This window comes from Octodon degus, unplaced genomic scaffold (genome assembly GCF_000260255.1).
Source record: "Octodon degus isolate 3935 unplaced genomic scaffold, OctDeg1.0 scaffold00026, whole genome shotgun sequence".
Taxonomy (NCBI): Eukaryota; Metazoa; Chordata; class Mammalia; order Rodentia; family Octodontidae; genus Octodon; species Octodon degus.
Window position 1 is genome coordinate 10,514,963 of NW_004524602.1, and position 16,567 is coordinate 10,531,529.

At 45.0% G+C, this 16,567-nt stretch overlaps 2 protein-coding genes across 4 annotated transcripts in view; one reads left to right on the forward strand and one right to left on the reverse strand.

The window, feature by feature from the left end:
* Ints14 (integrator complex subunit 14) overlaps positions 1-3,752 on the forward strand; it is a 30,735-nt gene extending 26,983 nt beyond the window's left edge. For all 3 annotated transcript variants that reach the window (XM_004628806.2, XM_023712574.1, XM_023712575.1), the window contains 2 exons: positions 1,230-1,295; positions 2,948-3,752. In XM_004628806.2, coding sequence (XP_004628863.1) covers positions 1,230-1,295; positions 2,948-3,199 — 318 coding nt within the window. In that variant the 3' untranslated portion in view covers positions 3,200-3,752. The remainder of the gene's footprint in view (positions 1-1,229; positions 1,296-2,947) is intronic.
* A 1,873-nt stretch (positions 3,753-5,625) lies between these two features.
* Positions 5,626-16,567, reverse strand: part of Hacd3 (3-hydroxyacyl-CoA dehydratase 3) — a 38,907-nt gene continuing 27,965 nt past the window's right edge. Inside the window, exons 9-13 of the mRNA XM_023712645.1 lie at positions 14,853-14,980; positions 11,072-11,184; positions 9,710-9,816; positions 8,936-9,067; positions 5,626-5,823 (exon numbers count right to left, since the gene is read on the reverse strand). Of these exons, the coding sequence (XP_023568413.1) occupies positions 5,747-5,823; positions 8,936-9,067; positions 9,710-9,816; positions 11,072-11,184; positions 14,853-14,980 (557 nt within the window). The 3' untranslated portion in view covers positions 5,626-5,746. The remainder of the gene's footprint in view (positions 5,824-8,935; positions 9,068-9,709; positions 9,817-11,071; positions 11,185-14,852; positions 14,981-16,567) is intronic.

The following is a 16,567-nucleotide window of genomic DNA, read 5'->3' on the forward strand; positions in this document are numbered from 1 at the left end:
AAGAATTTATCCCTATATTTCCTGTAGAAGTTTTATAGTATTAGATTTTATATTTAGGCATCTAATCCATTCTGAGTTCACTTTTTATGTTGAGGTAAAGGTCCACCTTCTTTTGCATGTGGTTCTCTACTTGTCCCAACTCCAGTTGTTGAAAAGAGTATTCTTTCCCCATAGAATGGCCTTGGCAGCCTTATAAAAAAGCAACTATCGGGCCGGGGAGATGGCTCAGTGGAATAAGCGCTTCCCTGGCAAGCGCAAAGGCCTGAGTTCAATCCCTGGTTCCACCAAAAAATAAAAAAATAAATTAAAGTTTTGGGGCCAGGGAGCTGGCTCAGTGGAATAAGCGCTTCCCTGGCAAGTGCAAGGGCCTGAGTTCAATCCCTGGTTCCACAAAAAAAAAAAAAAAAAAAAAAAAAAAAGCAACTATCTACTCAGCAGATTAAAGTGCCTGCTTAGGCAGATGCAGCCCTGGGATTGAGACTGGACGTGGTGGTGTGTGCCTGTAATCCCAGCGTTTCGGAGGCTGAACACAGGTGGATCACTCCGAGTCTGATCTACTTAGTGAGACCCTGTAGACCCTTACTAAAATACAAAAAAGAAAAAAGCAACTAGCTATAGATTTATGGATTTCCTGGATATAGTTTTTTTTTTAATTTTTTTTTAACATTTATTTATTTATTGTGTGTGTGTGTGTGTGTCCAGCTCAGCCCACCAGGGGGCGGGGCTGGCTGGCATGTGGTGCTGGGGATTGAACCGCGGTCCCTGTGCTTTGTTTTAGCTTCGCTTGTTCTAAGTAGGTGCTTTAGACCACTGAGCCATCTCACCAGCCCCCTGGATATAGTTTTCTGAGAATGATTTATTATCCAACTTTTTAAAGGAGGGAAGTATGTTTTTCAGTACTGAGGATTAAACCCAAGGCTACTCTAGGACTGGGATATATGCCCAACCCTTTTAAAACCTGTTACCTAGGCTGAACTTGAATTTGTGATCCTCCTGCCTCAGCCTCCGGAGTAGCTGGGATTACTTTGCTTTGTCAGTGTTGAGCAGGATGCTGACATAGCTCAGAAGGGACCTTCCCCTTCCCCTACCTCAACTGCAGCTTTTTTAATCTTTTAATTTCTTTAAACATTCATTCTTTAATTCATTTCTTTAAACATTTGGGGTTCTTTCTTCACTTTTTAACCACAGAATTCTAATGTTTAATTTTTCCATTCTTTTACTCTTAACAGACAGATGTACAGAAAATTTTGAGAAACGCACGGAAACTACCTGAAAAAACGCAGACATTCTATAAGGTGAGCAGGTCAGAACTGCAGTGGAGGGGGAGGGGTAGCTGTGCACAGAGTAGCGAGCCGGGCCAGGGGCATGATGATGGCAAGGATGAGTATTATGCCGCTGGCGCCTCGGGCATCTCATCAGGGAGGTCAGTGAGCGATGGACCTCACAGTCCAAGAAGGGGCAGTGTTGGAAAGGCCGGGCTCTGCACAGCAGGGGAGCAGATGTCTACCTCCCTCATGGGTGACCAGTGCAGCCCATGCAGGTGGTGTATGTGTCCAACTGGGGTGTGGAACTGCCTGGAACAATCCTACTGCACCTGAGAAGCTCCGTTCAGGACAACTGCTGAAGCTACACATGTGAGTTGTGAGATGGTGGCCCTCCATGGTGGTGCCTGGCTAACCCACAGCTACTGGGGGAGATTTCCCTCCCAGTCTTCCTGACGTTTGGCTGGAGTGCAGTGATGCACAGTGTAAGGAGTCCAGATTTGCTAATCTCAAAATACAGCCCACACAGCAGGCCTGGGGCTGGAATCTCCTATAGACACACTGCTACTTTGCATCTTAACCTCATTACCTTGACTCATATTGTCCTCAAGCCTAATTATGTAGCAGGCTGAGGACATCAAGTAGAATTTGCAGCTGTTTATTTATTTATTGGATACAGGGTCTCACTGCAATTCACACTGTAGTGATTCTCCTGGCTCAGCCTCCCCAGTGCTGGGATTATAGGTCCAGCACAGCATCCTGTGCCAGGGATCAAACTGTGGTCCTGACACTTGCCAGGCAGCTGCTTGGACTCCTGAGCTATCTCCCCAGCCCAGAATTTGCAGCTTTAATCAGAGTTGGCAGAGCTGCTTAGCCAGCCAGTCTCCTTCCCACTTGCAGCTATCAACCTGCCAGGCCTCAGCTGCAGCCCACCTCTCCACAGCTTGTACATGCGGCCGTCGTTTTTCTGTCTGCGGTGGCACACCTGTGCTGTGCCCTTCCTCTCATCCTTCTGCCTTTACTAGATAATACAGGGGTGGCCTGAGAGCCCCCTTCTCCTTCCTGGCTTTATATGATCCTACATGAGAGCCAGAAAGGGCCTCGAGCACCTGCCTTGGCTCCTGCAGCACACAGGGAGGAGGGTGGCCCTTGCTCTATGACTAGGCCTGAGACCGAGAGTCTCTGCAGCTTGTCCAGTCACACCAGGTGCCTGGCGGGTACTTTCCATTCCTGTGTTTCCGTCCCCACCCCTGCCCTACCCCTGCCACCCGTGTGGCAGTCCTTCCTGTACAGCCTGGCTACCGCAAGCCCACGCTGGAGAGGCACCGAAGGGTAAGCGGCCTCTGGGAGTGGAGCAAGGCTGTCCCAGCCCCCAACACCACAGGGCAGTGTGAGCACCTGATGTGTGCAGAGTGCCTGCCACCACGTCTGCGTACTTGCTCACTGCTGTGCGGACAGAGCGAGCGCCCGGTCTTCCCCACCTAGCTGCTGGCCACCTGCTGAGGAAGCGCCCATCAGTTACCTCCTCGCGCTCAGTGCTGGCTTCTCTGCGTAGACACTGGTGCTCATATCAGAATGCTTCCTGAAAGTTGAGGGGCAAAGAGAATGGACCATCAGCTGTGCACTCACAAGGTACTCGAGGAAGAGAGCACATTTCAGGAACACTGGTCTTCATTGTGTTTCAGGAGCTGAACCGTCTGCGAAAGGCCGCACTGGCCTTTGGCTTCCTGGACCTGCTCAAGGGTGTGGCTGATATGCTGGAGCGGGAGTGCACACTGCTGCCAGACACAGCGCACCCCGATGCTGCCTTCCAGCTCACCCACGCCGCTCAGCAGCTCAAGCTGGCCAGCACCGGCACCTCTGAGTACGCTGCATACGACCATAACATCACCCCTTTGCACACAGACTTCTCTGGCAGCAGTGCAGAGAGAATGTGAGCCGACATGGGGGGTTAATTTGAACTGAAAAGGACTTCAGTACATTCACCTCTGACATGGCCACCCAGAGGCCTTCCTGAGCCTGGCTCAGCAGCACCCCTTGCAGGCTGGCAAGACTGCCCAGTGTGAGGAGCTGCAGGGGTGGAAAGGGGCTGGCTGGTTGGCTTAACCCTAGCTTCCTGGCTTGGGGTGTCTCAGCCATTGCTCCCATGAGGGACACATCTTAGGGAGGCTGAGCACAGAGCCCTGCCTGCCGCCGCCTCAGGAAACACTGGCGAGGACTATCACATCCTGCAAGTATCCCTTCAGATTGTGCTCAGCTGTAAGCACATTTTCAATCCTCGCTGAAGAGGCAGCCCAGGTTGCTTGGGACTTGAGGACAAACTGAATACTACCGAGTTCCAGAATTTTGCTTAAACTTGGTAAAATATGATAGTAATGCTTGGGTGCTTTTGGTGTATCTTGAGTACAAACTTTTAAACAGCAACCACATATGTATAAAATGATTCCTGGTTTTTTAATGAAAATAAAATACTTGATTTTCTATAGCATACTTTCACTGAGAAACTAATGGTCCAATGTCCCTCAGTCTGTCCTGTCACTTGAATATAGTGACACAGATTAATAAATCCAGAAGTTCGTTGGAGGTCCACACTGACCCCTTTGTCCAGTCCTCATTAGGCTGTGCTTCTGCTTCCTAAGCCAGGTCCCGCGGACCGCTATGCAGTCAGCCAGGCTCTGAGTCACCCAGGCTCTGAGTCACCCACTGGCTTCAGCACCTCAGGCATGCTGTGCCACCCGCGCTGGTTTTATCTGCACCAGTGATGCTTTTCCAGCTGTACTGAGCCTTCAGAACTCCCTCAGGCTGTTTTTGGTTTACTCAACCAGAACAACTGTTTTTGGTTTACTATGCTGAACTACTAGATGATACTTTGCCTAAACAAGTTAAAAGACCAGTAAATAATTCTAAAACACGTTCTTAGGATTTTGATTGCAAATATTTTAATATAAATACACAGTCTTCCTCAGACAGCAATAAAGGGGCTCTTAACGATCACTAAGAATACAGGGCTTTGCCACGAGAACACAGCATCTACTGCACAGCTGATTGCCCGGTTACAGTCAGGTGAGAGGACAGCAGGTCAGTACGAACAGCTGTTGACAGAAGTGACAGACATGCAAAATGCCCTTCAGTGCAGTCAGTTTTTAAAATAGCTTCTGCTATTGGAAACTTCAAATCAAAGCTGACCAATCTCCTTTTCTCCAGGAACATGGGACTGCAGAACAGAAGGCGCAACTATGCCTTAAATTCTTTTAGTATAAGTGTTACTTCTAACACTTATTTTACCTGGTTTACATGGAATGTACCGGAGGAAACTGATGTGTCTTTACAGGGGCCAACCATAATGGCTAAACTGCAGTTCCCCATTGTGCATTTCCTACCAAGGATCCCTAGTAAAGGACCAGCAGGTCATTTTCCAGCCAAAATTCCTGTTTTTTCAGTGTCCTACTGCAGACAAATAAAGCCAACCCAACAACAGCACAAAAAACATGTTTTTGAGGTTCAAAATGTATAGCCTTCCCCCTCTCTCAGAGAAATATGCAGGAAGTGGACTCCTCCAGCTCAAGGCAGTGGGCTCTGACTCAGCCTGTGCCCGGGTTAGACAGCATTATAGGTGGGCAGGGCCTGCTCCAGGCTGGCCTGTGTTGACTTTCTAGTGGCCATGGGCTACATGCTGGGCAGGTATATCTGTGCCAGTTCGGTCAATGTGGTCTGCATTTCTTTCTGACTCCTACAGCCACCTAAGTTCAGAACTAATGTTTTCTAAACAAGGTCTCCTCTTTCTTTAGAGTTGAAAACAGTCCCGATTTACCTAGCAATGAAGTGACCATGGTGTTCCAAGGTTCTGCTTGGATTCTCTCAAATCACCTTTGCCTCTTCAATGCCCACTCTGGTAAGCACTATTGTAATAAGCACTGTGCTGACAGACATTGTTAGGCTAAAAGATATCAGGTGCAAAATTGCTCTCCAGCACTGCCTTGACTCAGACTCCTCAATGACCAAGTATACTTGATTTTCAAAAAGTCAGTGCCCTCCCTCCCACTATGCAAGTAAGCCTTAGTGTACAGAATATTAGTTCCTGCCTGAGTCACTTTAATGGCGTTCTGTAAAGCAATATAGCCTTGCTTTTCTTCACTAATAGGGAAAAAGAACAAAGCCCAACTGTAAGAGTGCTCGGAACCTGTAGGGACAGCGCTGGAACAGTCTCTGGCATGTAAAGAACAGAATGGGTTGGGGCAGAGCTTGTGCTGTCATTAATTGCACACACAAGAAAGAACCTGTTGTCAGATATCGGGAATCCATGTCATGCAAGTACTACACTAAGATAATACAGCAAATTCAGGAATGTTACTGTGGAAAGGGAGATAGCCTCACTGAGAGTTTAATTGTTTAACTTTTAAAAAAACGTTTACATCAGTACAAGAAGGTAAAACTGTAAGAATCACAGATTAGGCTCAAACTGGCAAGGTGCCTTCTAAATCTGATTAGTGGACCTTTTTCTTTTTTTGTCCATACCGCCGCCTGCGCTGTTTATAAAGATGACGAAAATTTATATATAACCCTGCAAAAGAAAAGAGATGGATTAGAATGACAATCTTGGTTGTAACCAGAAGCCCTTGGGGGCCAGGGGCAGACACTGCTTGTGTTTTCATGTCTAACAGCACTGTTTATTGTGGAGGCTCAGGACGGATAACTTAGAGCAAATCAGTAGTGTGCACCAGAGACAGGCTGATTCCTTCGGCAGGGATTGTAAGTTAATCTTGTCCCACATTTCATTATAAAAATTTCAGGCAAAATCTTTGATTAGCAAACATCGTTTGCACTTGTGCTTCTTTCCTTCATCACATCCCTACTGCCCACTGTCTGCCTGGCCAGCTCCTTGCGGAGGCAGTGCAGAGCGAGAGGCAGAGCCTTCCTCCCCTGCACATTTCTTACGTACCGTGCAGTCCTGCTGGTCTTTCTTCCCCTGGGGTTTACAATGAGAGACACAAATCTTTCATTGTAAAGACAAGCTAATTTTAAACTCAGGGCTCCCTTAAGAACACATGTTAAACTGTCTAAAAGGGATGACACAAGCCAACCACACCACGCAGTCCCAGCTACTTGAGAGCCCAAGGAGGAAAGATTACTTACTGTCAGTTCAAGACCTGCCTGACAGCAAATGAGACCCCGTTTCAAAATCAAAGCAGATAAAAGGTTTGGGACACTTTTGCAGTAAGTCCAGTTCAGTAATTAGGAACCACAGCGTTTCAGGGTCAGAAATTTGAACCCTGCTTGGCCACTGAGTAGGTTCTGAGTCTCCTCATTTTTCTGATAGTTAGAAACATTTACTTGAGGGCTGGGGAGCTAGCTCAGTTGAATAAGCACTTGCCTGGCAAAGGCCTGAGTTCAATCCCTGGCTCCTCAAAAAAAAAAAAAAAAGAAAGAAAAAAAGAAAGAAAGAGAAAAGAAACACAAACTTGCTATGAAAAACTGAATAAATGTACAGAAGTACCTTGATGTATATAGAAATGTTAACCAGTTGGCACACTGCTTCAAATTTATAAATGTAAATTTAGAACTTAATTGAGTTTAAAGAGTAAGAAAGCAACTATTTACATATTCTGGCCATGTCTGGATAACCCCCAAAGCCCCATGCAGTCACAGCCGGGGCTTTTTCAGAGGTGGCTAGATCTATAGTATATGATGCTGGGATTAAGGCTGGGGGATTACTAAATCAGTCCACTCACTGATTTGGCACTGCTCTAATTCTGCTAGCCTGGATACAGTATAAGGAGCAGAACGAGGCTAGGTGTGTCCTTTGCTTGCTTCTTGTGCTACCTTCTGCCTGCCATGAACTGCTTTCTTTTCTGCGATGCCCCTCTGCCATGGCGCCCTGCCTTGGAGCCAGCCGATTATGGACTGAAACCTCTACAAACTGTGAGCTAAACAAACCTTTCCAAATAAATAAATAAAAATAAACAAACCTTTCCTCCCTTAATTTGTGGATGTTTGGTATTTTGTCTCAGCAAGGAAAAGAAAGTAACTAAGACATGATCCATTACAGGCAAACTACATACAAAAGCCTGCAAGTTAAGGTGCACAGTACAAGGAACAGTTGCTAATATTAGAGCATATTAAAATATTTCTACCTCTCTCACTTTGTAGTGAAGTATTTTAAATGTCTTCCAAGCTTATTCCATTTCAGTACTTTCATTATGCCCATGCACAGAGCCTAGTGATTGGGCAAGATACTCTTTTACCTTAGTCCCTTCAAGGTCTAAAACATTTTGGGTTAGAAGTCTTTCTGAAGTAGGGTATACCCTTTGCTGAAGTAGAAAACAGGAAGTAAAGTTAACCTTCTGCAAGCGGCCTGGGCTTGTGATGTGTGCTGATGTCCTGTATAGCTCCTAAAGCTCCAGGCTCCTTCCCCTGGCACCACAGGCCTCAGGGCACCTCAGGCTCCTCTCCATCTGGGGTAGCTGACCTCCAAGAGGCCCAAAACTCTCTACCCTCCTTCAGTCTTTTGCATTTGTAAAAGTTCACTTTTCTTCCTCCTTTAGTTCTTAGTTTTCATGAATTAAGACTTTATTTTATGTAAATGTAAATTAGCAAGAAAGCAGTTCACACATGACCAGCAGGGCACTTTCCTACCATTACCTGGAAAGTTTTATGATAACCCCTGAGTTTTTCCTTGTTCCCAGCTATACTGCCTACAGCCAGCCTCTCTAACATCTAAATAAGGAATATGCTACTGAAACTAAAGATGAGCTTCCTACTCTATTTATTTACCATTAAGCTTTTAAATTATGAGATGAGGTCCTGCTGTGTTGCCCAGACTAAGCTGAAACTTGTGAATTCAGGTGATCCTTTCTCAGCCTCCCAATCAGCTGATTTGTCATGCACGTTGTACCACCAGGCCTGGCTCCAACTCCTTTAAAAGGGCTCTTTATACTGTTTTCATCAAGAAATGTCTCATGGTAGGACGACGCAAGAAGACTGTAAGTTTGAGCTCAGCCTGGGCAACTCTGTAAGATCCTACCTATCTCAAAAAGAAAGAAATGAAAAATAAAAAGAGCTAGTTACAGTGGCCAATGCCTGTAATCCCAGCACTCCAGAGGCTGAGGCAGGACTGCTGCAAGTTCAAGAAGAGCCTGAACTGCATAGTAAAATCCTGCCTCAGCTAGTGGATGGATGGATGGGGAGGTGGATGGATGGGCTAGAGACCTAACTTAGTGCAGAGGCCCCCATTTCCGTCCTCAGTGCCAGGGTTGGAATGGTGTGTCAATTACCAAGAGCACTTCAAGAACATGATTCAACCACCGGATTCTTAGGAAGGAGTCCTCATGTACTGCAGCATATTCTGCTAGTGGGTTTGTTTTTGTGAAGTAAATTGTCTCTACCTTTATGTTACTCTTTTAGAAAGAATTCATTTTGTTTCTTCTAGGGTCTTTTTGGTTTGGTTTTTGAGATAGGGTTTCACCATGTTATTGTAGGTTGACCTTGAACACACTATGTAATCCTGGTTGGCCTTGAATTCAGAGCAATCTGCAGGCCTCATTCATCCTGCCAAGTGCTGGGATTACAGACGTGCCAGACAACTTAACAAGGTAAGTAAGTCTAACTCTGAATCATTTAACTCTACCCTCTTAAGAAATGACAAGGAAAAAGACTATCATAGAGCCAATACTTACCTAAAAATAACATTATAAGATAAATCTGAAGAAAAAATGAAAATCTAACTTTGATTTTCATTGGATATGGCAATGTAAAACTGAATCTTCCGCTTTCGTTGAAAACTGGAATGGACTGGATCACTGAGACAGCTGCAAACGGAGATGAGAGCTCGTTAAGAGCAAATGAAGGCAGCACATGTGGGGACAGGCCGGCCAGCCCCAGTGCCCGGGACTGCAATCTGGGTGTGTGGGACGTGCCCCTCCTCCCTTTGTGCTTTCTGCCCCTCGAGTTCCTAAGAGGCCTCAGAGCCACCAACAGGAAGATAGGGGACAACACTCATGGCAGTAGGCTCTTGTGTCCTGGCCCTCAAAATGGAAGAAAATCCCAACTCATTCACTAAGTGTCAGAATACAGTGAACTCATTCAAAATAAGAATGAACCCTGGAGGGCCAGGGACATAGCTCAGTAGCATAAGCACCTGTCTGGCAAGTGCAAGCTCCTGAGTTTGATCCCCAGAACCAAAAAAAGAATGAACTCTGTAAAATTCAAAATATATAACTGAAGCATGCAGTACACGACTTCCAAATGTCACACAGTGACTTCCAGCACTCTCTGGAGTACTGTGGCTACCAGGAATTCTTAAGGAAGGTGGGAACAAGACAAAGTCATGGAGAAGTCCAATGCCTCACCTACCAGACCAAGGCCGGGCAGAGGCAGGAAGAAGGGAATGGCCACCCAGGTACCTGGTACGCAAACAGTAAAGCTACAAGACCTGGGGTTCCCAAAAATACCTTCAGCCAAGCATCCCAGGGGGTACACAGGTATCCAAACAGTGTAACGCAGCCACGTGAGCACTTTCCAGTCCATGTCAATGCAAGAAAGCATGTAGAAGGGATACCTGTGGAGCACAAGGACACAGTATATATGTCACCGGCCACCTGGGTTCTGAGTACAGCCTAGAATATCATTGAGGAACATACAGGCATCCATTCTTATTAGCAACATACAGCTTCTTCAGAGGAAGAGAGGCCTGGGCTGGCTACCCAAAGTCTCATCAGGAGACTCTCGCGGTCAAGGGCCCCAAGCCCAACTCTCACAGGAAGCTCTTTGTCTAGCGCATGGGCTGGCTGCTGACAATGTCTCTGGCTTTACTCCCAGCTCTTATCTGTGATCCTATGAGTAAAGATGGCAGACTCTTTGTCTCTGAATAAATGAACTGTTATCCCAATTAAAAAACATGAAAGGCCTCTAATCTAGAAGCAAACATACTATATCATAATAAAGCTGTTTCTTCCCAAATAGTCAAAGTTCACAGTAAGGACCCAGTCAGTACCCTGGCATACAGAGCAAGGTTAAGATATGACTCGGGCTGCTACTGCTATGCCCTCGAGTTAGTAACTGTCAGAATGCCAGCAAACACACCAAGAGCCAGGAAGCCAATCGACACACTCTGCTCCCCCTGAAAGGAGCAAATGAAGGCAGCACACGTGGGGACAGGCCAGCCAGAGCCAGTGCCTGTGACTGTAGTATGGGTGTGCTGGACACACCCCTCCTCCCTTTCTGCAGAAAGCTCCTGCTGCTCTGCACAGGAGCAAGGAAGAAGCAAGGGACACGTGGAGCTGGTAGAGAAGAGCAATACTTAAAAATGGATCCGTTTCTTAAAACAGCCTTTCTTCCAGTGGTAACTGAGAATGGAAAAATTGGGAAAGAAGCCAACTGCAAACCTCAGACATCTTGTGGTGAAACATTCGTGTCGTGTCTGTCATCCCTGCTAGAAGGCCAACCTGACCCATCTGTCCAACCTGGACTGCTCTGTCCACCTTGTGCTAGGCCAGGCTCCTCAAGGATTTTCCTCATGGACTGACTCTCAAGGCTCTGCCACACAAAATCAAGATCCTCAAAGGAAAGAGATGGCTCTTTCCCTTCCCTGTTCACTCCTTCTGCTCCTAGCATGCACATCGCCATCATGACTCCATCACTGCTTTAAAAAAATTTGCCTCACCTCTGCAGAGCACATTGGTGAAGCCCGAATTCTCCACATATGTGATCTGAGTCCCAAACCAAATGAAACTCTGGCCAAGAAAGCCACTCCCTCAGGAAGGGAGCTGCTCCTGAGAGGGACAGGCATCAAACATCCTGTCATTTCCACCCACCTGAAAATCTCAATTGTGCTCCACAAATAAAACACAAAGAAAACCACAGCCTTGTTTTGCATTTCTTCCATGGTGCCAAAGATGATAAACAGAATGAAATTTCTTCCAAGAAGCTATTAAAAAAACCAAAGGAGAAAAATCTTAAAATATATACAAGGTACAACTGAGATGTGTTTAAATTTTTTAAATTATTACTATAAAAGATACATTGCCATTAATCCCCCTCAAAATCCTCCCTCTTGCTTCCCACACACTTAGCATTCTTGCCACTTTCTGCAGCAATTCCAGAAGTCCTCTTTCGTATCTTTAGTTGTGCTGTTGTGGCTGCCTCGATGTCCTAAATTAATGTAAGATATCGACCTTTCATGTCATTTTGATTTGGGGAAAGAGCCAGAAGTTGCACAGGACCTGACTCAGTGAATAAGGTAGGTGAGGGCATGCCACGCTTTTACCAGCCTGCCTTTCTATTGGATGATATCTGGCAGCAGCATTCACTGTATTTTTGATTACGTCTCGTGAAGACATACACAAACAAGACTTCCAGAACTGCTTCATAAAGTAGTGAGAACAAGGAGATAAGTGCCCAAGGTGAAGGGAAGTATTCTGAGGTGGGTTAATGGCAATGTGTCCTTTGCTGTAATAAAATGTTTCCACATTCACTGTACTTTCTGAGCACCCCTTGTACATAAGTGACATATATTTATATATCATACAAATGTGTTATCTAAAATGTAACATCACTAAATACAAGTTAAATGGTTTAACTGCTAAACTAGTTTAACTCTACTCCAGTTTTGATAAAAGTACCCAAACAAGTCTTTCTGGGTAGACAGGTACTTTCGTGTGTGTGTACCTGCAGCGTTAAAGCCCATGCATACTTTCAAACATAGTTTAAAGCATGACTATTTGTGCCTGCCTAACACACTTTAATGAGCTCAGCCCTCGAACATGCCAGTAAGTAACTGGTACCTGCCAGTCACTCCACTCTGCTTCACTGGTTATGCCTGATGGTTCTTGCTCATAATGCCTTGTTTTCGGTGGTTTTATTTTGTCTGTCTTACAATCTTTGACTGCAGGCCTCTTGTCTTCCTTGGAAGCAATACTGGGAATTCTTTCAAACCTGGGCAAAGGTATTTCTTACAGAAAAGACTTGTGTTTGTCACTTCCGTATTCTGAGGGCAATAGCAGTTGATGATCATTAATTCGTTTTGGTTTTGTTTTTTGAGACAGGGTCTTGCTATGCAGCTCCCAACAAAACTTCTGCCTCAGTCTTCTGAGTGTTGGGATTATAGGTGGGTGCCACCACACCCAGCTTAAGGTTCACTTCAAGTAAGATTTATGACTAGAGAATTTTTAACCACCAAGGAGTTAGGAATTTACATCACAGATCTTAAGGGTATTTCCCCACCTCTAGCAGGATCAACATTAGAAACAACTGTGTTTCCACAGATTGCTCATGGCCTGGGGGAGGCGGGGCAGGGCGTCTAATCCACCGTTGTGCAGTTGTTTTGAATCTTCACTGGGAAGACACTCATGAAAATCAGGACGTGTGTCAGAATCTAAAGTCTGTGTACCTCCCTCCTGTGCCTTGTGAGACCAGCGAAGTGAAGTTTACGTTCACTCTTGGTGTTGGCAATCCCAGCGCGCGGCCTCTCTGCGGACGTTCTAGCAGTTACCTAGCTCATCAGTGCAGCTTATTCTTCTTTCCTGCCTCTTGCCTTTTTAGCAGGAGAGTTCACCAGGCCACCTAATCTACCTGTGTATTTTTTGCAAAAGAAGGCTTTAGCCAAGGAGATGGCTCAGTGGAATAAGCGCTTCCCTGGCAAGCGCAAGGGCCTGAGTTCAATCCCTGGTTCCGCAAAAAAAAAAAAAAAATCTAATCAGCCCTTTAAAGGGCTGGGGAGATGGCTCAGTGGAATAAGCGCTTCTCTGGTAAGCGCAAGGGCCTGAGTTCAATCCCCGGTTCTGCCAAAAATAAAATAAAATAAAATAAAAATCCATTTGGGGCTGGTGAGATGGCTCAGTGGTCTAAAGCACCTACTTAGAACAAGCTTAGCAAAGCACAGGAGCGCGGCTCAATCCCCCGGGCACCACATGCCAGCCAGCCCCACCCGCTGGTGGGCTGAGCTGGCCACACACACACATAAATAAATAAAATTAAAAAAAAAAAAAAGTTCATGTTTTTTCTTTCTTTTTTTGACCAATTTTGCATGCTTATATCTGGTAATCTGAACAGCTAATTTAAAGACATTAATTTGTAATATAACAACCATAGTTGAATCCATATCATCTCGCTGAAATTCTGTATCATTTTAATTTTGGGGGTTACAAAGAATTGAACCTAGAAAGGGACATGAATTCCTAGATTTTTTTTTTCTTTTTTTGTATTTGCCAGGCAGGTGCTGAGCCCCTGAGCTATAGCCCTGACCCCGATGGGTTTTTTAAATTATTTTTTTATTCTCTTTAAAAAATAAGCAGGCCGGAGAGATGGCTCAGTAGGATAAGCGCTTGACCGGCTAACGCAAGAATCTGAGTTCAATCCTCGGTTCCACCAAGAAAAAAAAAAAAAAAAAAAAAAAAAAAAAAAAAAAAAAAAAAAAAAAAACAACAATAAAAAGTGGGGAAAATAATTACATAAAAAATATTAGGGGCTGGGGAGATGGCTCAGTGGAATAAGCACTTCCCTGGCAAGCGCAGGGCCTGAGTTCAATCCCCAGTTCTGCAAAAAAAAGAAAGAAAGAAAAAATATTAAGCTGGGGCCGGGGAGATGGCTCAGTGGAATAAGCGCTTCCCTGGCAAGCGCAAGGGCCTGAGTTCAATCCCCGGTTCCACCAAAAAAAAATATTGAGCTGCTCTACCTTACAACTGATACTATTAGAACACAACAGGGGCTGGAGAGATGGCTCAGTGGTCTAAAACACCTACTTGGAACAAGCTTGGCAAAGTACAGGGACCGCGGTTCCATCCCCCAGCACCACATGCCAGCCAGCCCCGCCCCCTGGTGGGCTGAGCTGGCCACACACACACACACACACACACACAATAAATGTTAAAAAAAAATAATAATAATTAAAAAGAACACAACAGCTGGCAGACTAAGCAGCCGTCACCTGGAGCCCCTGCATCAGCAGCTGGCGTTTACTCGTATGTGATCACAGCAGAGAAACAGAACAAAGAGAAAAAGACTCTGCTGCACCATTCCTGATAGCAGTCACCTGAGGAAACGACATAACCCATGGGGTCCCCATTCTCCAGTCAGAAGAGCCATATCTGTACACAAAACAAAGTTCAAAGGGAAATGAATTCCTAGATTTTTTTTTTTTCTTTTTTGTGGGGATTTTAAGACAAGGTTTCTCTATGTAGTGTATGTTTGCCTTCAACTCACTATATAGCCCAGGCTGGCTTTGACTCCGAGCAATCCTCCTGCCTCAGCCTCCCGAGTGCTAGATTAGAGGTGCACAACCACAGTGGCTCAGATTTTTGATTGCCTTTGTCTACGCAAGACACTGCTAACCAAAGAGACCGAGGGGAGGTTTTCCTGTGCCTGCCTACATTTGAAGCTCATTTTATACTTTTGTGATTGCATGAGGGTATTACAAATCAAAGAGGCCTGAAACGTCTACTTTGGAAAGTACCCCTGAAGTTTAAATTTTTTCTTCCTGTTCAAGTAAAATAGTGCTATTCCCATGCAAACAATAACTCAGACCAACAAATGCTTACATTCCAACTAGAAAAATCCTAAACTCTTCTCTCCCCGCCCTTGAGCTCAAACACTCAGTACCTGTATGAGGGAAGGTATCACTGGGGAACTGGTGATGCCAACTGCTGCATTGATGGTCTCCACAGCTGCCAGCATCTGGCAGAAATACATCATGTCAGCCACGCTGTGAAACGTGTCGTAGAAGGACTCTGTGGCACAAACACACAGTAAGGGTGAGCCAACGGATAAATGTCAACAGAATCACTTTACCAAGCGAGGGCTTTGGAAAAGATAGCACATGTCCAGGCCTATTTAAATGCCTGACCAAAGGGGCCAAGGGGATTGCTCAGCAGCACAAGCACCTGCCTGGCAAGTGTAAGATTCTGAGTTCAGTCCCTGGTACCGCAAAAACAAACCACCAACAAATGCCTGAACTAACCAAGCTGGTTTCTGGTTAGCAGAAAGTTAACACATTAACTCAGAAAATTTAGATTCCTGACTCCCTGCCTAGAGAACACAGCAATGTCTCAAAGTCACTGTGACAATCAAGACACATCCCCAAGCTGGCCATTTCAAAATGCTCTCAAAGAAGGCAAAACTGCCCCAATTAAAAAGGAATCATTACATATTTGTAATCTAAATCCTTAGCATTGAGGCTCCAATAAAAATTACAGCTGAAAAATTATCACTAATGAACCTACAATTTATAAAATTAGCCTTCATTCAAATCTGTCCCCACTTAAGATCAGGCCTGTTTGTCACATCCAAGTCCTGGTCCATCCAAGTCTTCTTGCCCACTGATTTGCCTTCAGCAAAATCTCTGAAGGAGTACAATACTCCTAAAGTGATGACATTAGTGACAGGGAACTTCTCCAAGTGCACACAGACACTGAAGAGGGAGGCTCTGGCACAGCTAGAGTGGGAGCCAACCTACATGTCCCTGCAGGAGCCTCGCAAGAAAACAGACGAATGAAAGAAACTCGTTAATATTTTTGCAAAACTTATCCAATTCACAATTGTACAACAAAGTCAAATGTAACATCACAAAAAGTATACACTGCTGTTTGACTAATTCTTTCCTTCAGAGAATTAATGCAAAGGTTACAGCTTAAAACTATGCTATATGCGGGGCTGGTGAGATGGCTCAGTGGTCTAAAGCACCTACTTAGAACGAGTTTAGCAAAGCACAGGGACCACGGTTCAATCCCCCAGCACCACATGCCAGCCAGCCCCGCCCCCTGGTGGGCTGAGCAGGCCACACACACTCACACACAAATAAATTTTTAAAAAAACTATGCTATATGTATGATAAAAATTTGATTTTCATAATTTTAAATTTGACTTTTCAAGGTAAAATCTCAATCAAAATTTTTTTATAGAGAAATGTTGATTCACTTCAAGTGGCAATTTTCTGGGCCAATAATCTTAGAAAACTCAGGGCTGGGGGGATAGTTCAGTAGAATAAGTGCCTGCCTGGCAAGCACAGGGTCTGGAGTTCAATCCCTGGTACCGCAAAAAAAAAGAAAAAAAAGAAAACTGAGGATCTCTCATACTTTTTTTCTTTTTTTCTTTCTTTTTTCTTTTTCTTTTCTTTTCTTTTTTTTGATATAGGGTCTCACTGTGTAGTCCAGGCTGGCCTCAGATTCCCTACGTGACCCAGGCTAGCCTTGACTTCATATCCTGCCTCAGTCTCTCAAGTGCCGTCATTACAGGCATGCACCACCACTCCGGGTACTTTTTTTTTTTTTAATGCATAGAAAATTTATTGAAATATAATAAGCTTTAATATCACATCT